This window comes from Calidris pugnax, unplaced genomic scaffold (assembly GCF_001431845.1).
Source record: "Calidris pugnax isolate Ruff unplaced genomic scaffold, ASM143184v1 scaffold15, whole genome shotgun sequence".
Taxonomy (NCBI): domain Eukaryota; kingdom Metazoa; phylum Chordata; class Aves; order Charadriiformes; family Scolopacidae; genus Calidris; species Calidris pugnax.
In genome coordinates this window covers 11127168-11153280 of record NW_015090774.1, presented here as the reverse complement: position 1 = coordinate 11153280, position 26113 = coordinate 11127168, and the positions used below count along the sequence as shown (strand labels likewise).

Genomic DNA, 26113 nt, shown 5'->3' with positions numbered 1-26113 from the left:
TGTATCTCTGTATATAAGCATGCGGAATTAAGTATCTTAATAAAGCTGTGAGCCTTAAGTGCTGAAAATTACTGAACAGACTTAGGAGTGACCGGGGAGCAGACCTCGTAGGTGGTAAAGGTGTGGATGGAAGTTCTGGTACAGCTGGCATCTCCAAAGTCTGGGCAGCTACCAAGTTTTTATTCAGATTAATACAGGTATCCTGGGCTCCTGCTCCATTAGGTAGATCTGCAGGCATGCTTTACAGATATTTATGACATGGGGAGGGAAAAATAAAAGCATTATTTCAGGAATGACCGACAGTAGGGCAAATGTTTCCCAGTGGCTACGGATTGGCTAAACTATAAATCTGGAAAATCCAGACGTATCTTCACTCTCAATGAATTGACTACAGAACTTAAGGCCAAAACCAAACCTGTAGCTGGCTGCTCAAAAGGAGATGGTTAAAAATGAGTATCTAAAACATACTTAGAAATAGGGCGCTGCAGAATTAGAACCCAGCAAAACAATTTTAACACACTACTGCACGTTCCTACTTTAATACACAGTATTCTATCAAACTGTTATGTCGTGGTGTATGTGCACTCAGTAACACACTTGGTTTAGTACCAGTTCTCACTACCGAGTCACGCGATGGCAGGGGATCAAACTAATTGGCACTTCTCTTCCAAACAGTCTTTAGTGAAATTATTAAAGGGAATATTTTCCCCTACTGTCCCTAAAGAGTTAACCCAAAAGGTGTGTAAGATGTGATATGACTTGGTCCATCGTTACCAGTGCAAATTTAATTGTACTTTATGCTGTGCATTGTTAAGCATCCACATCGGTGATGGTTAGTGTTAGATAACTTGGCTATTACCTGATATCTCCATTTTCTGTTTGGCTTTTCCTAAAGATAAAATGACAAATACTATAAGCCACTGCTGTACCGTATAGCAGTATAAACCATCTGAAAAGGAAACGCAAGCTTAAAATGCTTCCGAAGGTCCTTGAATTCCTTGCAATTTTCCAAGTTGTGCAACAAAAAAGCCCAACACTCCCCCAAGCCTGTAGCATCATTTGCAGTGGACATCAATCTGTTCACAGGACCAATTCCATCCGAAAAGCATGTAGGTCAGCAGCACAAACTATGAGCCAATTGCAATGGTTCTCATTAAGCAATTATGAAGGACTGGGCTTTTATATGTGCTTCACAATTCACCCTTGAAGATTTGAAACTTCTCTGATTCAGTATAGCATTGCAAAAGCTGAGAGCAAGTTTCACTCTCAGTATAGCATTGCAAAAGCTGAGAGCAAGCTTCACTCAGTACAATTCTTACTCCTGCAGACCCCCCAAAGGGTCAATCTTTTTATGATCTCTGTAAATCTCGTGTCAATTTTGACAACACTACACATACGCCATTTCTAACACGACCAGAAACTCCGCTACTGTGATAGTTTTGCACAATTCTGGTTGTTTCTACAACACAACAGGGATATAACTGTTTCTTTTACTATAATCTGTGAAGGTGCAATGAAATTACAGCTCCGTTGGATGAGAAGACTACTCCAGGAGTCAGAGAGACTCAAAAGAAAAACAGACAGAGCTAAGATAAAAGCAACTTTTATTAAAATACTCTTCAAGCTTCAGAAAGCATAAATTAATGAATGTGTAGCTACTATAATACATTATTTTACAGGAGAACCATAGGGCCACGAAGCTTTTATAAACACAAGAAAGTCTATGAGCTTCATTCTGTAATAAATAAATACTACTGTCTTATCTTGTTCTGGTTAGAGGATGCATTGAAGCTCTTACAGGTACACAGCAACATTGTGCTCAATTTTTCCTACATTTTCCACAATATGAACATATTTCTGGCTTAAGCAGCAGCATCTTTATATTGAGCTCGCACTTTGATTCGCAACATCAGAACATTTTTTTTTTTATTTATGTTTTATTTGCTCAAAAGCAGTCTGCCTTCTTGCTCTACTTTGTAAAACATTTACAACCACTCTAAAATTGACCTGCTGGAACTCTAGTGAAATCCAAGATAATCATCTTGGTAAGTACAATAATTTGAAATAAGTGCATACAGTCCCTCTTTGTCTTCTTCCCCCAGCCCCAAAATCAAAGTAATACAATTTCTTATTCTTTTGTTAATAATTTTCTGCTTTCTAAGAACCTACATCAAACTCAGCAATGCAAATGACTCCTTTAAGGCAAAAAAAAGAACTGCAACAGCCATCTCCTCGCCCATTTTGGGAGATTCAGTCAACCCAAGTTGTTCTGTTTTAAATCCTTTTTTTTTTTTGTCAACTAGTGATTAGCACAAAAACATTTTCATCTTATTTTTTACATATCAGTAGGAAAGCGTTAGAAAAGTATAGAAAAGGCTAGAATTTCTCTTGCAGTAAGGCTAGTGAAATGTTTTCTTTTTTCTTTTCTTTTTTTTTTTTTTTTTTTGCAAAGCAGATGGAAAAGAAGAAAGGAAGGAAGTGTTTGTATTTTGCTTTTGCAACTTGGGTAAAATCACTGGACATTAAGAACACGTGCTGAGACTTCATGGTGCCAGTCACGTAATTTTGTATATTTGGGGCTAAAGACGTGGATGGGAACCTTTTCCCTGTGGAAAGAAGCGATAGAAGAAAAATAAGAGAGGAAGAAAGAAAGAAAGAAAGAAAGAAAGTTTATCTTAAGCAGTTTCACAAACGAGCATGCAATCTCCATGCACTATTCCTACCCACACTTTGCCTTTCTCTCTGTCAAAAACTGGAGCCAGTGTTATGCAAAGTCAGTAGAAAAACTCCCACTGACTGCAGGAAGCGTTGGATTTAGCCACTGGTTGGACCCTCTTTTTGAAGAACGCTTATCCCAAAGCAAGGAGAGCACTAACCCTCATTAGCAGTCCAGAACAATAATACTTCCCAGCTATGCCTTGCAATCTGATCCACACTCGCATATCAAAAAAATGCCTGGTTAGATTTAGGAACAGGAAAACATGTCGACAAGCTGACCTCGCACAGAAAACCAAATCAGTCCAAGTTTATGGAAAATCTCAAACTCCTGCACAAACATTAATACTGGACTGCACCAACAGATTTTAAAAGGTCCAGTATCTATGCAGAAAAAGATCTTGATTTTTACATGCTGAAGTAGAAGGCAAAAAAAGAAGCCGCATTTTAAAAACACCCAGATGTCACACAAACGCACCAAACACTGTCAGTTAAGAATTAAGACATGCAAGCTATTAAAGTGATAAAAGTATAAAACATCAACTCACTTAGTCTTCTTTGCAGGTTCATGTTCCGGTTCTTTCACTGCAAAAAAACCAGATTTTTTTTTATTTTCAAAGGCACTGCATGACTGTATATTGAATTTCTCCTCTGTGCCAATGCATCCACCACAGCAGGAAATTACAACAAGGCTCGTTAGGACTCCTCGATTCTAAATATGCCCCAATGGAAATGGGATATGTCTATAAACTTCAAGAGCCCCTTTGCCAGCAGGACTGCTGAAAGGCGGCTCTGCTGGCCTCTGCCCTTTCCCTTGGCCCACTCTCCACATTGTCATTGAGAAAGGTGAGTTGAGGCAGAGAAGATGAATGGTGGTTAGGAGGCATTTCTTTTGGACGAACATCCAGTGGGTTTATATCAGGTGTTAATCCAAGCATCTGTTTGCAGCCAAGCTCTGACCCATCGAGGTGGCTAGAGGACTGCACATGGGGTAGTGTAAATTCCCAGCCCTGATTTTAGGTTTGGCAAATCTCGTTGCAGTCACCTTCTAATAGTATTTGTCAATATAATTAACTCATCAGTACTAGATGACATGTTATTTGATGTTCAGGTCTCATATTCTGCCCTAAGAAGGATTAAAGGAGAGAATCTAAAGATAGACAATGATCCCAGACTAGCGCAGCATAGGACCACAAAACAATCAGGTAACTGTCCAAGTTCAGACTATTTATCACACATGGACAATCATCTTTATTTAGGGAGGTGTCATCATTGGTTTCTGCAGTAATTCTGCCACGGAACTAATAGTTGATTTAATCAAATCTGCCCCTGGGGAGGGCGTTAGATTAACCTCGCTGCCTTCTTTAATGTAGCACTAGCTGTGAAAAGCAGAAAAATGAAACAACCACCTCTAAATTAACTGCCCCCATCTGAATATGACTGAGCTCAGATCTCCTGATGGCATTTCTGACGGCTTTAACACAATATTACAGATCTCAGCCAATGAATTGTAACTGAGAGCGTGATGCAAAATTGAAGTTTTATCATAAAATTATATGACTGGGAGCAACCTCATCTGTAGCATCTGTTCCAGTCCACAATACGTGTAATCCCACCATAGCACAATCAGGGGATGGAAACGTGACCTGGGAAAAAAACTGAGGAACTATGGATTTATCCTTCTGATTGGTTAAATCATTGCAGGTCACACAGCTCTGTATGACTGCTGAGGATTTTCTATGTGCCTGAAAGCACCTTAATTTTTCTGGACCAATAAATTTGCACAGGAATGTCACCATTTTGGTGACACAGGAGGGGAAAGAAATAACAACATAAATGCCAATGTCTTTGGCAGTAGAAATGGAAATGTTAAGATTTATCTAGAATGTATCAACATTCAGCTCAATCGGGAATAATGTTCAGTAATGTATATGTCCTGAGCTATTCAGCTATTGCAGGAGTTTTACAAAAATATTTTCCTACTATAGCCTTCTCAAACTTTTTTCTTTCACAGAATCACAGAATCTTCTAGATTGGAAGGGACCTTAAAGATCATCTTGTCCAACCGTCATCAAAATTCTGCCTGCTGGATTTATTATCCGAGAGGGGAAACGCAAGAGATGTGACTGAACCCTTTTACTGTTCACCCCCAACTTTAAAAAACAGCTATTTGTCCAAGGACATGACTTTTATTTCGTTTAAGCCAAACTACTTACTGTGATCGGTGCCGGTGATTTGGGCAAGGATGCGGAACGAGCGGGACTGGGTGGTGCCTGTCCGGGGATGCCAATCTTCGGTGTCTTCGATCAGCCGCTTCTTGCTGGCATCGCTGTGGGTGGGGGTGTGGTAAAACTCTGTGTAGGTATCCACAATGTGCTTCCGTGGAGGGCTGCGGCAAGGAGAGGAGAAAGCAGAGAGGAAAAAAAGCTTTAGAGACCGCCTTGGCCGGGGTAGCTACAAAGACACGGGCAAAACTGTGACTTTTCACAGCATTTAAAGGCACCTTCTGCTTTTGGATGCAGATGTGCAGCAGTGAGCCCCACAGGCACACCTGAACACAGGTTCAGTTCTCTGAACCAAACACAGCTTCATAATTACTCTAACCCAACTGAAATATTTTTCCTTGTTTCACTGCTGGAACATTTGAGACAGTAAGAGACAGTATTATCAAGACAGTGCATGTTTAAACCTTTACCGTTTAGGTGGGGTTTTCCTTGGAGGTGACAGAGCAAGACAGCAAGAGGAAGTTTTCCCAGCATAAACAGGAGAAAGAGAAGGAGAAAAAGAAAAGAAAGTCAGAAAGTTGAAACAGAAGTGCAGCTAATCATTCTATTGAATTAATTTTGTGGGAAAGGGCACCAAAATCCAATTAATAGTGATATTCTACTACCAAAATGGCAGCACAGAACTCTCATACTTAAATTAAAATCACAGCTATTTCCTTACAGGGATGATAGTGGAATTTGTTTTGGTAAAGCAGGGTAGTCTACTTAGTTTGGATCATGTGCCCCTCAACAAATTCTCCCCTTGTTTCACAAGAGGCAAAGCACCAGACGTGTGCAAGGGCCACCTGGTACATGCCAAGCCTTTTGCGTTTGGCAAAGCCTGGATTAGAACCAGGCCATGTGAAACCCTAAGTAGCGATGTTCTGGAGAATAACGTGGAGATACTGATGCTTGATACCCTCTCTGAAAGTCAAAAAAGTGGGACGATCATTTCATGGGGAAACGATCCCTGCAGTAACCTACACGCTGTTATCAATCCCTGCACTAGCAGGCTTAGAGAGAATACAGGATTAAAAGCTTTGCTTTGAGTAACTGATGTAAAGAACATGTAATAGCACTGATCAGTTTAGGAAAAGGTAACAGAAGATTCATACTATATATATGTTACTCCTCAAGTCTGCATTTGTTATCCCAAAGCATTAATCTTTTATACCCTTTAAATGTACATTTATTTTTACAGGATTTGCAGATTAACTGTGCAAAACTAGCTCCTAAGACATAAGAATTCTAATTAAGAAAAATAAAAAACAAACAAAAAAAAACCCAAACAAACAAAAAAATTAGAAGTAATTTTTATTTTTGCCACTACTTCCCCACTTCACTTCTAATGTCCAAAGTACTTCTGGTGAAGAAAGGTGGAAAATATGAACAAGAATGATAGGAAACATTAATTGTCAACAAGTAAGAATTAGGCCCGTTCAATGGAATGCATTAGTAAATACTCAAGCTTAAAAGTATATTTAATGCTTGAAAGACTGATGTGAAAGTTATCATACGAAATTATACCAAAAGACTGAATTTATTGACACACAATATTAGTGAAGTACATGTATCACATAGCAAAGTTACTAAAAGAGGGAGAGGTACAGAAAAGACAGTGGAATTCCCAAGATGGAGTACAAGAAGTATAGAGAAAAAAAAATAATGAAGTAAAGCATCAAAGCAGTTAATAGCAAAAATAAAATCTGAAAATCAAAGCAGTGATTAAAGGTGTGGAACTACATGGAAATGTAATTATTTACATGCAGTTGACTGCGTTCTAGTAACTACCACAGTGAAATAAGCAGTCTTTCGCATTTGTTGAAAGTGGTATTATAAACAAGATATCCTGCTGACTTCTCTTGTGGATCCTTTTTTAAGGCTTAAGAGTTTACTAGTAATGACTCGCTGAGGCAACAAGGTGGTGCCAGAGACAAAGGAAAAGGCAATGAGACAGGCTCTCCCTTAACTCCACCCTGAGGCAAGGGGAGAAAGAGACAAGCCAATAAAGCCTCAATCATATTTATCATCCCTAATATGTACAAATCACAGTATATGGATGTTATTCTTTTTTGTTTGTTTGTTTTAATTCAGTATCCGGCCCTTCATTCCGTAGTCCTCAAACCATTTTTGCATCTACACTGTATTTCAAAATTTACTAGTTGAATTACCAACATCAATAAGTCATAGGTGGACCAAGAATTTATCAATACACACCAACATCATGAAAATGTTTTCTGGAATAAAAAAAAAAAAAAAGCTGCAAAATGTAACACAGTGAAAAGCAAAACCACATCATGTCCAATGCAGACAAAACCATTTACTACAGTAAGAAGTTACTAAGAAAAGCTGAAGCTGTTTTGCAAAATTTAAATATAAAGCTCTGTAAGAGCTATAATTTTGCAAAACAAGAATACATGCTGGTTGTTCCAACAGGAAAAATAACCATAACTCAGTTCCAGTGCTGTTGATACTAACTTTGTCACTGTTGTTATCTGCAAGGGAAGAAAAAAAAAGTATTTGATGTGTTAATACATTCTTTACTTCTTGAAATATTACAGGAGTTTCCAGATCCAAGCTCTGGTAAAGCCATGTATCATGTAAGTCAAACTTACAACCATCAAGAGAACCTACAAGGGAAAAATTTAGTCCAGCTGAGCTTAAACTGAGTGAAACCTGTGGATATCTTACCTGTTTTAAGCAGCAGGCACGTTTTCATGCAAGAGTTGGCAAGAAGGTCTTGATAAAAGCATAATTGCACTCAGCCTAATGAAGGCAAATTGCTTTCGTTCTAAGCCAGGACTAAACAAGGGAAACAAAACTTCCTTCCCCATCCTGAAGTGAAGACAAATAGTTTATATCCTGAATTTGGTTTGAGGGGAGCCAGGAGAAAGGCAGGAAATTCTGAGTACGACACGGTGCATGTCTGAAGAATTGCATTAGCTCAGCAATGCTATCTATGAATAAGATAACAGTTGCCTTTTTTTTTTATTATTTTTGAGAGAGAGAAAACAAATAATACAAAACACAGAATGGAATGGAATTTATTTCAGGCTGATCAATTATTTGAAAGATTAAGGTTTCTGATATTTCATAAATGTCACTGATTCCATTTTAAATGGGCAGACAGTTAAGCATCATTGTGGAACTGCAATTTTTTTCTAAGCAGAACTAAGTAATGTAGCAGCAGACCAATATAATATAATGAGAGGCTTTTGTTTGCTTACTTATGTTTTCTGCCTTAAGACTGCAAGGCAATTAAGATGGCTCAAACACACTACTGTAAGAAGGATGGCAAAACAAAGTAGGTTTCTACAGCTCTAAATGTTTTCAAGCTTTTCCAACCTAGATCTGCAAGGCTGGCAGCAAGACAGGGATTTCTTCACCTGTCTGTTGTGATACTCTCCAGTGGGTATGATTCACTCCCTATCCATAAGGTGGGACATGTAATGGCGCTCAGCCAGTCATCCTCTCTTGAGTGTCAAGAGTGTACTCTACATCTGCAGAACTTCCTTCCAGAAGACTTAATTTTGTTGGGTTTGTTTTTCTTTTTCAGTTCTAATTGCTGCTTCTGAATACTCCTTATGCAGTTATTTGCTAAAAGAGTATTCCCAGAAAGATAAGAGATGGTTTGCCAAAGTGTATTCAGCAAGTCTACCAGCTTCAAGCAAGTCCTTGGGATCTCCCGATTTCATCCCACTTGTATGCAGCATGGACTCCTGCCATCAGCTGTTTAAGAAAGGGCTGGAAGTTACCATGACAACTATGTGATATAAAATGCATATGGACTGCATTATACGAGTCCACATATGGAAAATATTCGTACTGCAATATAAAGGGAATAGGTACCTAAAGAAGTTTCTTTTTCCCCCATGAGAAGCTCAACTGAAACTGCAATTTATTCTGTATTTTAGTTGATATGGATGTTTATCTTTCTGTAGGGTTCTTCATATACTTTATATACTGAGCGAATACCAGAGGAGAGAGACGCACTAGACCTGCTCCTCCAGCCCCATTCCTTTGAGGGATGGGATACAATAACCACAGCTTTTAGGTGTTAAGCAAAGCGTTCACATTCTTAAGATGGAAGAGAAACCTACAGTTCCTCTCCTGACCTTTTTGTTACTTAATTCAATCAGCCGGATGCTGAGACTGGGCACAGAGGCCAACTGGCATGGGACCTCTCACGCCCGGACTCCTCCTCTCCCCCTGGCACAGCAGGCAGTGGGAACCAGCCCCTGAGGCGCTTGCATCTCCCAAGCCCTACCCAGGAATTTCTGGGAGAGCCCAAGGTGGCCCCAGCCAAAAGCATGCCGCTGAAACAGGGCAGCGGTGCAGGTCCCAGTGCCCAGGATTGCTGCTGGGCTCAGTTTAATTTACTAATCTATTTTTTACTAGTCTAGATGCTACATCAGATATAGCATAAGCCAATTATGCAGCCTCACAGTCTCTTAAACGTTGGGTCTCCGGCACCCACTTTAACATAAAAAAATATTTGAACATAAAAATGACTCAAATTTTAAATCTGTGTTACTTTTTTAGGGTAAAGGTAACATTTAAAGTTGAGGTATTTACATTATAATGCTGCAAAAAATCTGCTCAACCTCATCAGCTCCCTTGAACGCATCTTGAAGCTTCTTGTGTGTGGTGCAGAGAAGTAATGCAATATCTGTCCCTTTGCCTCCCTTCAGGGACCTTTCTCCACCAGTCCTGCTGGGGCCACAATTGGTCTTCAGAGCATCTCGTTCCCAACCATCACAGCACTCACTGACCCTTCTTGACATGTCGCTCTGCATAATGCATCTTGAAGCTTCTTGTGTGTGGTGCAGAGAAGTAATGCAATATCTGTCCCTTTGCCTCCCCTCAGGGACCTTTCTCCACCACCTGCTGGGGCCACAATTGGTCTTCAGAGCATCTCGTTCCCAACCATCACAGCACCCGCCGACCCTTCTTGACATATTGCTCTGCATTTTGGAGTGCCTGCTGCTTTCAGTCACCGTATTGGGAGTCAAAATACACAGTGAGAAATGGACATGGAAATTAATACCGGGCTTGTTGTAAGGTCCAGAACACATCGTGATACAACCCTTTGTGTAAAGCGTTTTGTAGTCCGCTGCTTTCAGTCACCGTATTGGGAGTCAAAATACACAGTGAGAAATGGACATGGAAATTAATACCGGGCTTGTTGTAAGGTCCAGAACACATTGTGATACAACCCTTCGTGTAAAGTGTTTTGTGGTCATTCAATTTAGCTGTGACACTCTCTAAACCGATGTGTCACTCCCAAGAAAAATCATCACCCAAAGTCTGCTTTGGCCATTGGAAGCATCCCTTTTAAGATGCCAGTACTTCCTCAGAGATTCCCTTCTGAGGATAAACGACTCCTCCGAGCTGTGTTTTACGTAGCCCTTAAACAAGCCCAGCTTTTTTCCTGCGAGGAAAGACCCTCACAGCAAAAACAAAATCCCACCTACCCATTTTGCTGTTTACTCTCCCCCTGGTTTTCTCTGAATCCTCGTCGCGGCCCCTCAGCTACATCCTGGGCGCCGTCGCTCGGGGCGGCATTGTGGGCGGCGGGCTGCCGTGGGACATTAACTGCAGGTTTAGCAGGGTTGGGCACGGGTGACCACTGCTCAGCGTTAGGTTTGGCGTTAACATGCAGTCCAGGTGCAGCAAATGGGGCCGGGGTGGCAGCCGCCACCTGGGCCGGGGTGAAGGCAGAGGATGGTGATGGGATGGAGGTGACTTTGGAGGTGGTTACGGCTCCAAATGGCCTCGGTGTCTTATTGTAAGCCACGCTCGACGTGGCAGTGACTTTGGGTGCAACAGCAGAGGCAATGGGCACAGGCTTAACTACTTCTGTAGGTTCTCCCTATGCGAGATGAAAAACAAAAAAGAAACACACAAAACCACACCAAACGCATGCACATTCCTCAGCAGGTAGTTTCACCGCTTTCTAGGTGGAGATAACCCACCTAGAGTGAAACCAAGCAGCACAGCAGCAAGCTTTACTGAGACTGCAGCCATGAAATGTATGGAAAAAAAACGAGCCATGCATTTTAGGAATGATCCAAGTATGCACAATCAATATGAAATCCCACGATGTTAACTCCTCTCATCATATCCAAAACAGACACCCCACAAATCAAATTCAAGGCAAACTGAAGAACCACTCCAGTGCAAAACCCACCGGGTAACTCATGTGGAAAAAATCAGTGCTTTTTATAAAAATCCACATTCCACCTCTCAAATCCAATTCGAGATATGCACGTTCCCCATACACACACAGCATATGCATGTGTACATGTGTACACACACGCAGTACATCGTGATCTGTTGATTACAGCCCTTAAGAGCAGAACCAGAGCCCTGGGGCTCATTTATTAGAGACCCACGCTTTGGGACTCAGTGAACTTTTCCAGTTGCACTCCATCAATGTGCCCCAATTTCTTCATACCCTTGTCAGACCAAAACACTCAAAAAAACTTGATTACCTCACTCCCCCCCCCCCAGGAGCTATGTTTTAACACGGTGGTTCTCAAACTATGGCCTTTCAAGTCACAGTCAGCAAAATAGTAATATGCTACACATTATTTACGTCCGCTGGAGAGGACTTTCAAATAAAGGCCATTTGTAGGCACTTTCAGGTTTGCAAATGGCCTTCTTGCCAAAAAGGGGGGTTTGAAACTATTGCTTGAGAACATAACATTAGAACTCGAGAACAAATAAATCCCCAGGGCTCTAAGGAAAGCAAGGGGAATTATTCTGTGAAACTCTAATATTTAGATAAGCTTCTTCCAAATACAAAGGAAGATTTCAGTGCCCATTAACAAAAAAAAAAAAAAAAGGAACCAACTAACCAAAAAACCCTAATACTCTTTATCTCTTAGGGACAGAGGAAAAACTTCAGCAATATCTTTCCGAAAAAATGTTTCCAATGTTGGAAGATAACACTTATTCTTTTTTTCTTTTTTTTTTTTGTGGATAATCATTTATCCACAGGTCTCTCAATTCCATGTTAGGGGAAAAAAAAAAATCGCCCAAAGATTCAAGGGCTGCTATAGTCTTAATGTAAAACATGGAAAACAAGTGCGTTATATTAAAAGGAAAGTTTGAATGACTGTGCTTATCAACAACAAGGTAACAGTTAGTGCCACATGCTACATTTCATGGTTGTGATGATGAACATACCTTTGGTACATTAATAAGATCGGGTTTTTGTACAGAAGCCACTCTGGAAGAGAAAAAACATACACGTAATCTTAAAAACCAAGTTCTTTAATGTTTAGGCATTTCCCTCTTCCCACTCACCACATCCACCCACAGACACATAAAATATTTCATTTTGTTTCCTCTAAAGGAAATAAGAATCATTCAAGTTAAACCTACAACATTGTTGTTAACACAAGGAAAAGGCAAAACCAAACTGGATTAAATTATCCAGATACAACATTAGGAACTCCAGCATCTATCATCAAGCGCTATTTCATTTATAAATTCATATACCATATCATCAGTTAGGAGATTTCAGCTCCAATTTACTTAATGTTTTCCATCCACTCATAAGAAACGATGTCACGTAACTCAAAAGCTCCGTTCAAACAAACCGGATTTTAAACAGGACATAAACTTTATTCAGGCTTAAAGCAGAAAGCTTCCTTGAAGTACAACAACAAAAATCCTTCTGAAGGACTTAGCAAGTTAAATAATGCAGAATTTTTTTGCACAGTCTTTGGTCTTCAAAGATAGGGTTAATGTCACTTGAACTCCACAGTAGATGGCAAAAAAAAATTCTTCCAAACAATGGGTGCATTGAAACTACTATGAGGTGGTGGGAAGGAAAGGAAGTATCACAATGGGAAGGATGAAGATGATAAAGAATTGACAGATTTTGTTACAGCTAAAGTGAACTGGCCACGTGTTACAGGTAAAGGCACCTTGCTTGATTGGTTGGGGGGTATTTTTCAGATTTGCATATACTTACATGCAAAAGTACAAACACACACAACATTTAAAACAAAACAAAACAAAAAAACAAAACCCATAAACAACCCAGCAAAAAATCTGACACATTAACAATTTGTCTGCAGACAATGCTGCTGATACACTTGAATCTTTTCATGTGTCTTCCTGCCACATTCCAAAACATTTCTGACCATATTTGGTAGCTGCTTAGAAAAGCTAGCACCTTAATAATCCAAGAACCAGCAATCATGATTGAAATCACCTTTGCCTGAAATCACCCAACCCCAATTTCTGATGAATCATCTAAATAGGGTTTTGAAGAACTCAAACTGGATTCTCATTTCTAAAAGGTAATTTGCCTGCGAGGCAGAGATTCACCTAATTGGAGTGGGCTAACAGAGGCTACAATTTAAAACACCTCTGTCGTAGAAAGCAACTTTTCTATTTTTAACAGGAAAACATGAAGAGCTAGATCTGAATTAGGCGCATTTGGTCTAATTAACAACTCCTTTTTTATGTTCCTTTTTCCCCTCTTTTTTTTTTAATTTTTTTTTCCTTCTCCCCTTTTTCTTTTTACTAATTACATTCAAAATGTGTATTCCTTCCCTCAAAGCCATTTGGCCCCCAGGGCTCATCAGATTCGAGCGATAGAAATCCTGCTGCAGGTTCAGTAACTAACTTATCAAAAGGGAGCTGCATATAATCCACATGCTATATTGGCAGAAGAAATAAAGGAAAGAAAAAAAACCAACCAACCAATCACAAATACAAACATCTCACGGAAAGATCATCTTCTGCACTTTGCCTTCACCATTTGTGCATTGCTGCTGACACACATTATGTCCACATCAACAGTAATTCTCAACAGAGAGAGGGTTTTGTCCGCCCTGAGGAACAGGTCCCTTCTCCCCGTTCCCACAGAGTGTGCAGCCTATGAGAAGACTGACCTCCGGCCCTCCAGAGCACTGGGGTGCATCATTAATCACTCCTAATTGCAGAGTTGTCAATTTGCAGCAACAAAAGCAACAAGAAGGGAAAAAAAAAATGCCAATACATATGGAAACTTTTGTGTCTTATTTTAAGACCAGAGTCAGAAGGAAACATATATCTTGCTGTGTATCTTAGGTATACATTTTTTAATAAAATAACTTGGAATGTTTTGTGTATTTATTAAGCTGATCTAGCAGTAAGAAGTAGAAGGGCATTCATTATTCAAGTCAACTACCATATTTCATGCTTGAGAAAAAAAATTTCTCTTTGCTAATGCTGGACCTTGAAGTTTCAGTCTCATAAACAGAACATACTTAGATATTTTTTTTTGCTTTTACAAAATAATCGAGTTTGCAATAGATGAGATTGCTCTGCATTCATCAATACAGCACTGAGGAAAAAAAAAATTTCAAACCACTATTTCCAGATAATTGGAAGACATACTCTTCAAAACTCAACTTCAAAAATGTCACAGAAAAAGAATAAAAAGAAACAGGGTGCAAAAAGGCTTGATAACTGAAACGTTCCCAATGTTCTTTTGAGTCAGACAGCAAAACATTACTGTATTTCACCCAAACATACTTGAAACAAGGACATAAATTTGTGTGTCCCAGACATATTTCAAACAATTTAACTTGGCCTTGTTGACTACAGACCGTAATCAAACTAGAATCTGTGATTTATCCTGTATCATATAAAGAAAATGCTCACCCAGCAAAATGAGCCACCAAGATCTGAATGTGAAGAATGCATAGTGGTTAGACAAGACAGTACAAAAGGAAATGCACACTTAAAGCTGAAAAAGCAGAACACGTCCAACACATACATTTAAGAAAATACTTCCTTCAGGGCTATTTCCCTTAAGATTTTTATAGATACTATCAAATTGCATAACAAAAAAAAAAATTAAACTGCAGAATCTTGTACATTTTCTTGTTAGCACTTCACTTGCCGCCTAGCAATTAAACATACTAGGATTTCATGCTGGTTTGGTCATGTTGAATGTATGAATAACTGATGATAAAGGCTTTCAAAACGAGATGACACACTTGCCCTGTTACTATTTACTAGAAAAGTGGGATGGCTCAAAGCAGGATATTTTCTGAATGATTTTAAACTAGCAGTTCAGTATATTAGTTTATGCAATATTTTCTATTACACACAAACAAAGTAAAGACATAAAAGCTTGGTGTAAATGCTTATTATAAACAATTAACACAAAAGCCCTTGGCAAACAGTTACAGTTTCAAGCTTCACAGGGATTATTATAGACAACAAAACCAGAAGTAGCAGCCATCGCCTACTGACAGCCTAAGACTGAAAATGAAAGCGCACTAAGTTTTTGCACAGATTTCTACATCAAAGTCGTTTATCCTTTCAGGGAGAGGAGAAAAAAAAAAAAAAAGCACTATATTTAGCCTGTGTAAACAGTTCATTTCAACCAAACATGATTAAATTTGCTCTCTAAACATACCACAAGCCGTTCCCCTCGGATGAATACTTTCATGACATTTAATGCAATTCAAAACATTCCAACTTCCAGTGCAGCCTTATTAGGAAAATGAATTAGTCTGCTCTTTGCTGTGAGCAACATGCCCAGAAAAAACTATTCATTCTTCAAATTCTCCTTTTATTCATTCCCTCTCCAAGTATTTCACCCATTAAAAAAAAAGACACAGAGCTCTTCTGTAATTGCCAATAACTGGAAAAACTCATTATTAAAGATAAAGCTACAGTATTTCATGCTTCTGCAATGAGTACAATTTGATAAATCATCTCCAAAGACCAATCATCAATGAAAACACTGTAATCTCAATAATTAGCATTATGGAAGCAAATTCAATGAAAAGCAGGATTTTTTGGACAAGTCTCAGCTGTCCTGTGTGCATAACCACACAACAGAGGCCCATAATCTCAGCCAATAAATCCATAAAACTTCATTGAACCTAAAATCCAAAAGGAACTCCATTTAAAGTCCCACCATCCCTAGTCCTTTTGCCCCTTAGTCAATGCACTACACTATATTAATAACTTAAAAAGCAGATGCCAAACTCAATGGAAAGATCACAAGAAGGTAACCATGCTCATGAGCCCCCCTATAAACAAGGGGAGCATGCAATACCAGTATTAACACCGGTATTGCATTTAGGATATTTGTACCTCCATAATTTACAGGATTGCTCAAACTCTAGCATGAGATACAATAAGAAGCAGCTGCAAAACCTTCATTGCTGAAAGTCAAGGCTGGGAGACTTTCCACAAAGCTGTATTTGTTGTTCTGAACTGAACCTTTTGAAGAGGAGGACGGAAGAAAAAAAGGAATTTTTCCCACCCCTCTCATTTTCAAAACTAAGTCCTTTTTCCTGGCTTATCGATCAGGATACAGTTTTGGCAGGAGATACTACATCTCTGAAAAGCCACTGGTCAGATCTTTCTTCCGAAAACCTGATCTTTTAGTGGTTTTGTCACTGTTGCCCATAGTTCTGTTCATTTGCTTCATTTTATTTCTAGAGAGCAGTCAGTTGACAGGGCAGAAAGCTAAATGCATTTACTTTTCATAAATTAGCCAACTCATGAAAAAAGATGACAAGCAGAAAACGTTTAACATATATAACAAGCCATGACTTTCACTAGGGGTTATCTGAAAGAAAACAAATACAGATGTAATTTAAAGCACAGAAAAAAAGAACAATCCAAATACATTTCTTTTTTTCCTTAGACGCAAGCCCTTTCTCTGTCACAGATATAATTCATTTCTTACCAACCTTGCTCTGGCTCACAACAACAGAAAAGCAAAAAACATTCTTAAACTTGCTTCTTGTTGCAACTTATATACCATCAGAAATGGTTGCCATACATACACTAATAGAACATAGACCTACAGTTGTGTAGAAAGATACACACTGCCCTGGGCAACACCCCTCAGTGAATCAGTGCTTCAGCAATCTTGCCATCACAAGGGTATGCGGTCTGCAGACTGCAAACCTGTGCTCATCTCAGTGCCTGGCAAAGCAGAGGTAGCAAAATTATCACTAAGTACTACTCAAGGAGACCTGGAATCTGTTGCAGTCATCAAAAAAAGGATTTTTTTTTTTTTTTTGGTCTCCTTAATAAACACATTAATGTTTTCAAATCTATACTCTGGTCATAGTGCTTACTAACATACCAACATATACCTGTCAACAACATTTTAAGTCATTCTCCTTATTCTAGTTTAGTTTCTTAGGTTTCATTTAGTTGAACATATCAAATTATGACAAATATGAAAATGTTAATTACAATCAAATAACACAGACTTCAGCGCTGACAGCCTGCTTAAGAGAGCAAATGGCAACTTCAAACCAAAGAGAAGATGGGATGCATAATGGCATTTCGGATACTGTACATCTCCGGGAGTCTTAATACAAAAATCTCTTTCTCCAAACTAATTCTTACATTAGAAATGCATTATTTCTCCTCTTGCTTAAAAATACAGGCTGTAAACTTGTAATAATTCAGATGTTAAAATACAGTATGAGATGCAGTTGTCTCAGCATTAACAAAATAGTGAAGAATTTCTGCTGATGAAATGCATTTGTATCTGAAATGACAGAAATGGATCTCTTCACTCAGAATATTGTTGAACAGCTTATATCTTTTGGGCTTCATGTCCTTTGATGAGGTATATTTAACAGAGTATGCTGAGAATATCACTATTTATTTCTTGACAGAAAAGTACCTCGAGATAATACTCAACGACTCCATTATATTTAGCCTAGGAATACGAGCTTGTGAGTAACTATCAACAGATACTATTTTATCAGTAAGTTGTTTAAAGAGGGAGCATTAATATAATGTGCATGCCAGCATTTTACATTTGCTACATACTACCTAATACCTTTGCATCGTCCTGTTGTGCATTCCCCCAGCACACCAAATCACGATGAAGCACTAGGTCAGGTAAAAGCAAGAAAAATGATGTTCTGGCTATTTGGTAGTCGGCCAAATAAAACGTAGGTTCCCTCCTCTTAAATTGAAATAAGGTTTGGGATTTCATCATTATGTGTTAATATAAACAGTGCTGACACTTCAGGAGAGAAACAAGCTGCCCTCTGCTTTGGTATTCTTACCCACATAGGATTAGCTGTTTTCAAGACCTCCCAAAGGCAATCACTGCTCATAGTCTCATTCCTGTGGTCTGTGGCAATCCTACCAAATGCATTTGTAAAGAGAGTTTAAGTGCAGGCAGATAATATTTTATTCTATTAAAGTAAAACCAAAAACCAAACAGAAATCTAAGAAAAAAAATACTGTGGAATTTATCTCACTTACCTTCTGACTGCCAAGGGCCTTTTAAAAGCATGCTCCTCACTCCCTTGAAAGCAGATATAGAAATCTGGAGAGATCCCCACTGGACTAGGGAGTACACATCTGTCCGTACCTGCCCATGGCTTCCCCTGGTCAGAGCCCAAACAGGTAAAGCACCTCCAGTACCAAGTACTGCTGGTGCCTTACCGTCCTGTATGGCAGATCTCTGCCAGTTGTCCTGGAAAAGTTGTCCTACAGAGCAGCCCATATACAAGTTGTTGCTCAGCGTGTCTAAATGACTGAGTTCACTGGGCATCAATCCCACATTGCCACTGCTTGGCTGCTCACAGGAGATAGGTAAGCTAATGGCTTGTATATAAGACCTCGTTACACATGACCTTCAGTGGTGGTGGTGGTTTCTGTCAGTTATGCCTTGTTATGAACTGGTTCTTTTCTTTTCGCTTTCCTAAAGCTGCTTTGCCAAGTAACAGTATCCACATCACAGTTAAGTGCAAATAAGACAAAACAACAATACGTGGGCTTTAAATAAAGCAGAATGTATATGTTTGATTTTCTTTAGAAGTGCTTATTAGATACTAGATATTAGGACCTGCTTCGACAGGGGGGTTGGACTGGATGATCTCCAGAGGTCCCTTCCAACCCCATATCATTCTGTGATTCTCCACTTCTTTGGAGATTTTCAAGACCCACCTGGATACAGTCCTGAGTAACATGCTCTGACAAACTCTAGGTAATCCTGTTTCAGCAAGGGAGTTGGACTAGATGATCTCTATGGTCCCTTCCAACTCTAAAAATTCAGTGAAATTCTGTGAAGCTACCTTTTAAAAATAGCCAGCTTAATGAAAAGCATAGGTCTAAATGACTCGCAAACCTAGACAGTCCTCCAAAGCCCTCAAAAAAAAAAAATAAAAGTTCAACTTCATGCTGACTTCAGTCTGTCATCAAATCTAGGTTATAATTTAGGAGATTCAAAACTAAACACTAAATTATTTTTTCCAGTGCTTTCCACAATGTGGTGACTAATGTTTAAATTACCTCCTTTGTCTAAAACACAGCCCAAATAAGCTTGAAAGTGCAGTCATATCTATTTTAACTGGAAATACATGACACACAGCTCCCTAATCCCCAACATATCCTTATTTGGGATTTTTACTTTTTCTCCCTTAAGTGCACGCTTAGGAATGAGCATTTATATCAATATTTTTACTCTCAAATGGAAAATATGGCAAATTAGAGAGCCACTAGAATATTATATTTTACTTCTCACGGGAGCTAAGCACAACTCTCCTCTACAAAGCAGCTCACCCATCCATGGCTTCAAGAGAAAGTGAGAAATATAGTAGAAGCGTAGTTAACCAAATGAGACAAAAACACTTTCCAAGGCGTCAGGCAGCAATAACAAAGAAGAGCCATGTCATTCACTAGGTCACCACCAGCAATGGAAGAGGTGTCACCCACCCAGATCCCAGAAGCCCTGCCCAGGCATCTTTGATCAAATCACAGCTGCTTCTTATTGACTTATGATGATATGGGAACAATATGAGCAATCTAACTCAACAACTTCTGAATTTCCACCTGTGCTGCTTGGAGTTGTACATCATCTCAACTGCATGGACATGTGGAGAGCCTGTTGCAACTGTGTGGCTGTCGGGAAAATTGCTGAGCCTGGGGCTGGTCCAGAAAAGCCAGGGACATGGCAGAGCCAATAAAAATATGCGAGGCTAAATATATTAACAAGGATGAACTCTGTTGCTTTTAATACGATACACTATAGGTTTAATTCTTTCCAATTAAGGTCAGGAATACTATTAAGCATTTGTCTGACTCCTCAGCACTACCCCACCACCAAACCAGCAAATTTTCTCTCCCATCCAGCTCCTCAGACATCTCTTTCCTCCTTCCTATGGCACTCCAGCAGTGAGAGAAGAATTCACCTTGGAGGTGCACAAGCCCAGGGCCTGGCTAGCAAGCTGCCACAAGGACTACCTTGTGCCTTTCCACCAAAGGGACACTGTAGCCAGTACTTAATTGCAGTAAGTGTGTTTAGGGGGGCTCCCCCAGCCTGTCCCCGGAGGGGACACCACCACAGGTAGTAGTGGCTGAGGACAGCAGAGCTGAAGCACCATAAACTGCGTTACAGAATTATTACAGGATCAGTTTAATGAACATGCACTTGCCAGAAGAAGTTAACTTCTCCACTACAGGTCCTCGCCTTTGTTGCTCTTTATCATTTCCGTGTATTGTTTGTATGTTTATATATTTAAGGTCACTGGCTTAGCAGCATGCATTGCAGGTCTAATGTGCTGGGAAAAGCTATTTATGTCTCGATGTGGCTGTCTAACGCAGCTATAGATATCTAAAAACTTTTATTTGAAATAAGCTTTATATCTAGAAGGCCTCCAGTTAGCCTGACCACCAGTTCTCACCACACCTTTAAGGGAAGGGGAAGTGAAAGGGCAACTGCCAGAGTAGAAACTGTAGGTAGAAATAATTTTGTTTACTGCAAGAGCTATGCAAGAAAAAGTGAATAGCAGTAGTGATCAAAGAGTTAATTCCTGTAGTTAATAAAGTGGAAAAGGAACCAATTATACTGAAACCTCTAACACTGATTAAGTAAAGGTGAATAAACCAAAGCACTGTAATTCTTCTGTCATTTGCAACAACTGTGAAAGAAGAGAAAAATTAATAATCCCATCTGACCCCAGCTGATCCAGCTAACTAAAGACTTTTCCCTTCCCACAGTCTAGCTTTAGAAAAAGTAGCTTTTACCCTTTTCGGCTCAAAATACTTAGGGGATACCATTCACAGCATGCTCACATCATATGAAGCAATTAACTGCTTTTGCGGGCAACTAATCACTAATGCAAAACAGACGCAAAACATCTGATGGCCACAAAACCTGTTGAGATTTTTCACAATGTGGGAACATTACTTGGGCTCTGAGGCAAGACGCGAGTAAGTGAACAATGTTTGACAGGCACAATATGTGTTTTTATTACCTCATGGGGTTTTGTGGTTCCGTGCCACAGACATGACTTTCTACTGACAATACCCTGCAATTTTTCAAAGGCAGTAATTTTTCAAAAAACTGGGTGAAAACAAGCCCTGAAAAACAGTGCAGCAGTGGAATCCAGCTATTAATAGACACTTGACTCTGCAGCTACCACTTACCTTTCTATTAGGCGGTGTAACAGATCTGTATCTGGTTAAACTTCCAGTGGTGGCTTTCAGCTTCTATTTATCTTTGTTGCAGACCTCTAAAAAATCCTGTATACCTGAAAACCTGCCTGCTTTTCCAGCATTACCAAAAAGCCCATCTTTTTTATGCTGTCACACTTCCATGGTACTACCACCATCTTTCTGAACGACATTTATTTTCCAAACAGCCAATCATTAACTTATCTCATTCCATTCTTTACTAGAGGAAGGTGGGAAGAGCCCCACTGATGAGTCAGGTCACTGCAATTTTGATTCTCAACAGCTGAGAGATGATCTTGCATGGGAGAGGACAGGTTTTATTTAAACAGTGTCTCATTTTTTCCTGTGGGCTGATACTTAGGAACAGTTTATCTAACAACACTGGTCAGTTCACACATTTAGCTTGGGTTTTTTTCTATTCTTTACATCCCACTTTCACAGAGGTGCAAAAGTTACCATCTGAAATTGAGAAAGTATGAAAGTACCTACCTACCTGTGTAGGTACCCCACACACACTATTTAGCCAGTTCAAGCTAACTTGAACTATTTTCAGCACATGAAGGGCACAGCTCATTTTTAAACCATGTAAGCTTCTTTTAATCCATTTAGAGACAACTGTCCTTTGACAGATCATCACATACCCTTTTATAATTAAAGCATGCCTGCAAGTTAGCATCATAAACTGTGCATGTCAGAGAGATGTGTTTTTCAAAAGAAAGCAACAGGTGGGGGGCATATTCTGTATTTGAAAAACAAAAGTGTAAATAGAGACAAGTAACAGCAGTTGTGGCACCCAAACAATGAGATAATGAGTGTTTATGAAAGAAAAAATGACACAGATTACACAGTGGACTGAGGTAGGATGGACTTGGGTGTCGGGTCAGGTAAGCTGCCTGTACAGTACCAGATTTGGAGCCATAAGGAACCCATAGTAAAGAGTAAAAATTACTCTTTTCCCACTCAACATCGGGACAACAGGATCAAGATTAAGTCAATTTTCAAAAGAAGATTTGAAATAAATGTCATTAAGCATGTCATACAATCCAGATAATATACCAAATACAAACTCCCCCTATTATCTCAAAAAGGGGACAAAAGTTTCACTCCCAGATATATATTCACAAACTATTCAAATTCACAGGTAAGAAGAACAGTACTCTAAGAAATGTTTCAACTTTCCAAAATGCAGGCTTTTCCATTTATCTAGGCTTGGCCAGGAGCACAGGAAGCACCACTGCTCACGCATGACTGCTGAGCGACTGCCAAATCCCAAGGCTACTTCAGGTTCTGGGAAGTAAACCAACAGTGCTTTAGAAACTTTTTGATCAGAAAACTTTTTGGACCCAGGTCAAACGGCTATTTTTCAAGCTCGTTGTCTTTCTGGCAGTCTCATTAAACTATTGAATTCAATGGACATTTGATTTAACCCTGGGCATTGGAGACTCAAAAGCAGCAGCAAGAAAGTTTTGCCTAACTTTGGCTGAGAGTCATCGTTTTCTTGACTTTCTGATATCTTCCTACTAGCTTTTTTATTTACATAACTAATATAAGGAAGAAAAAAAAATATTGACCAGTAGTCCCAAAACACTACTAACAATACAGTCATGTCAATCTCAAGAAGTGTTTAATCAGGCTGTTCATAAATTGATAACACAGTCAAAATCAGATCTGTGCCACTGTATTCCTGGGGAAGCTGCAGTGCAGACGAAGCACATCAGCCTTCCCAAGTGCAGCTCCTCTCACAGAAGCACAGGCTTCCCCTCTTTTTCCTACTTTGAGACCTTGACAGCTTTGCTTTTGGTCTCCGTTGTATGACAACTTTCTGCAGCTGAATCAGAGGCTGCTGAAGGCTTCCTCTAATAAAAACTCCCAAGGGGAAAACAAGGCACAGGCAGCATGATGACAACGATGATGACAAGACTGGTTTCCATCATGGTGAAAGAATTTCTTCATGTTCCAGTCCTCAAACACTCACTGGCATGAAACATGCCTCAGCAACAGGCACAGAATAATGTTAGCTGTTACTACCAATAATTTTTATAGCTATGCACTGGTATGCTTGAAGAGGCTACAGCACCCCCAGGATTCTTGTCTCCATTTTGCTACTGGTTTGTTACTGCAAAATGATTAAGTCCCCTTCAGTTTTCTCATCTTCATCTTGAATTAATCATCCTACCTTTAATGCTTTGAATTAAAAATAACAAGTACAAACCAAATACCTCTGGCTATGTAAATAAATGTAAAATGAAGCAATTTGTAGGAAACAAACGGAAAGAAAGCCATCAGTTAAACTAGCTCTGTTCTCAGTCATATGACAAATTTGGTGTGCTTTATGCAGGGAGTAACACTATGTGTTTCTTAGCAAAAACATGCCACCTCAGACAGTAAAAACATTTTGGCGAGTATGAGCTGACGCCTCTCAACCTTGGGTTCAATCACCTTGGAAGGAGATCTTCGAGTATTTCATACCCTTATCCCACATAAAATCCTGTCCAGTTGCTGGATTAAGTCGCTGGTACTTACAACTTGAAGGGTCTCATTTTTTTTCAGTGAATCAAATGTGGTGACTTTTTCAGACTGCCCATACAGACCAGGCTTGCTCTAACTGAATGACTATAGCTGGCATGGAAACAGTGGGCAAAATTTGAGACGTAATGTATTACCCATGAAACAATTCTTCTGAGAAAAGAAAAAAATAGTAATTCTTCCATATCTAAACCAACTATCTAATCATTACCTCTTTCAATAAAGGCCTCACAGAGCCTATATTACTGGCTCCATGGTAAAGAGCCAGAGAGTTGTCCTAACACATGGACACCGACAGCTTATGTTGACATGTCCAAGTGCCCTGCCCTCCAATATTCTCACCTACTCCCTTCCAAACAGGCTCAAGATTTGGTGAGGCACTCTATCCCCTTTAGAGTAACGAGCAGCCAAGCACAGTACACAGTAAAGAAGAGTAATTCAGATGAAATAGAGGATTATGTATGTCTGCAGCTGCACTGTGTATTTTGCAAATGCAGCTAAAGCCAGCGAGGAGGTAGCACTGCAATGTATTAGCCAGGGTACACACAAGCAGTATACAACTTGGTTACAGCAGTATTTGTTTCCAGACACCAAAGCAAAGACCCTCAAGGCAAGATACAGTTCATTTCTGAGTGAGAATGGGGTTGGATTATATTTTTTAAATGTCTGTGAGTCTGCTTATACCTTTCACTCCCTTGATAGACTGCAATTAAGGACTAATTTACTCAAATGCATCCCAGACAATTCTCTGTATCCTCAAAAAAGCATACAGATATACCCATGAGTAATATTTGGACCAGACAAATCCAAGTATTGTGGGACATGGAGGAGTTTTAACAGCTGCATTATTCTAATGCAGCTGTTCACAATTACTGGCACACATTATGAGGCACTTCTGATTACTGCATGTTTAATCTATATATAAATGCATTATTTTGCTACTCAAAAGTTTGGCATTTAGATGGTATCTGCAAGCCTTCAAAACTGCAGTCTGTCTCTGATGCCCCAGCTGGCTATTTCGAAGTGTGCCAACAATTAAAATGTCACTAAAGATCATACCACTCTGTGAGGTATCTGCGTTATTTTAAGAAGTGAAGATAAACTGTGACCAACTACACATTGCTTCCTTAAATCTTTCACTTGATAACTACGGACGCTGCCGAAAATAACCGTGCGAGGCCAATGGCACCACAATTGACATGCTAGCTAACGAGGCCTTGAAATCTCAAAAAGGTATTGGATGGGCTGCACAAGTCAAACTAGAAACTGGTAGAAATGTTTCAATTGTGGTGGTGAATGGCAAATGGATGGGCTGCACAAGTCAAACTAGAAACTGGTAGAAATGTTTCAATTGAGGTGGTGAATGGCAAATCACCACCAGTCATAAAGGAGAACCTAAGCACTCTTCAAAGGCATTACCAAGAAAATCTGCTATTTGAAAGAGGAGTTGGGAGCAACATTAAATTATTTACCCAAAATACAAGACTGACTGCAGAATATGTTTATTACCAACAGCTTCACACTATTTTGATCCTCAAATTATTGTTACATGGATGCTTTTTCAGTACAAGATACTGTCCTGTTAAGCCACAGTGAGGAGTGCAACTCCACCGTCTACTGCCTGAGGGCATCTTTTCAGGGGAAAAAAAAGGCATGGGTCTCCGCTACTTCCTACGACAGTTTTCAGGCACTCATTTGACTTGGAGCTGTAAATTGCACTTTTTGGGCAGTCTCTTTGGACAAAGATGAAAAACTCAGCTGTTCAGACATCTTTTCTTAATAACACATTTATGTTAAACAGACGAGGGACCAATATTATTTTTCTTGGGCCAGTTGTTATCTCCAAGAGGAAACATCCATGACCGAGGAGAAAAACACTTCACTGACCTGTGAAAGGCTTAAGATTTCTGCATTCTCATGCAAAAATGAGAAATCATTTCTTCACAGTCCTGAAAAATATTCTGTGTAGTTAAACAAAGCTTGGGTAGGGCACTATGGTTTGGAAACCAACAAAGTAGTGCTGGCTGCCTTCTAGTCTCCATACAAGATATTCCATGGTCTTCTTAACTCCAAGAATATCCAGTTGCAGAAGCCACATGCAGAAAACCTGATTTTGGGGGAATTCTCACCAGGGCTGATCCTTGCCT

General features: G+C 39.5%; 2 protein-coding genes across 3 annotated transcripts in view; both read right to left on the bottom strand.

Moving 5' to 3' along the window:
• Nucleotides 1–273, bottom strand: part of LOC106889339 (PDZ and LIM domain protein 5-like) — a 58167-nt gene extending 57894 nt beyond the window's left edge. The window contains exon 1 of the mRNA XM_014944263.1: nucleotides 105–273. Within this exon, the coding sequence (XP_014799749.1) occupies nucleotides 105–238 (134 nt within the window). The 5' untranslated portion in view covers nucleotides 239–273. The remainder of the gene's footprint in view (nucleotides 1–104) is intronic.
• A 479-nt stretch (nucleotides 274–752) lies between these two features.
• The window catches only part of LOC106889364 (PDZ and LIM domain protein 5-like), an 87988-nt gene continuing 62627 nt past the window's right edge, over nucleotides 753–26113 (bottom strand). Inside the window, exons 4-9 of one of the 2 annotated variants that reach the window (XM_014944298.1) lie at nucleotides 12171–12213; nucleotides 10454–10557; nucleotides 5411–5428; nucleotides 4932–5104; nucleotides 3264–3300; nucleotides 753–889 (exon numbers count right to left, since the gene is read on the bottom strand). In XM_014944298.1, coding sequence (XP_014799784.1) covers nucleotides 856–889; nucleotides 3264–3300; nucleotides 4932–5104; nucleotides 5411–5428; nucleotides 10454–10557; nucleotides 12171–12213 — 409 coding nt within the window. In that variant the 3' untranslated portion in view covers nucleotides 753–855. Of the gene's footprint in view, nucleotides 890–1587; nucleotides 2607–3263; nucleotides 3301–4931; nucleotides 5105–5410; nucleotides 5429–10453; nucleotides 10558–12170; nucleotides 12214–26113 lie in introns of those variants that run through there. The other variant, XM_014944292.1, reaches the window with a different exon arrangement.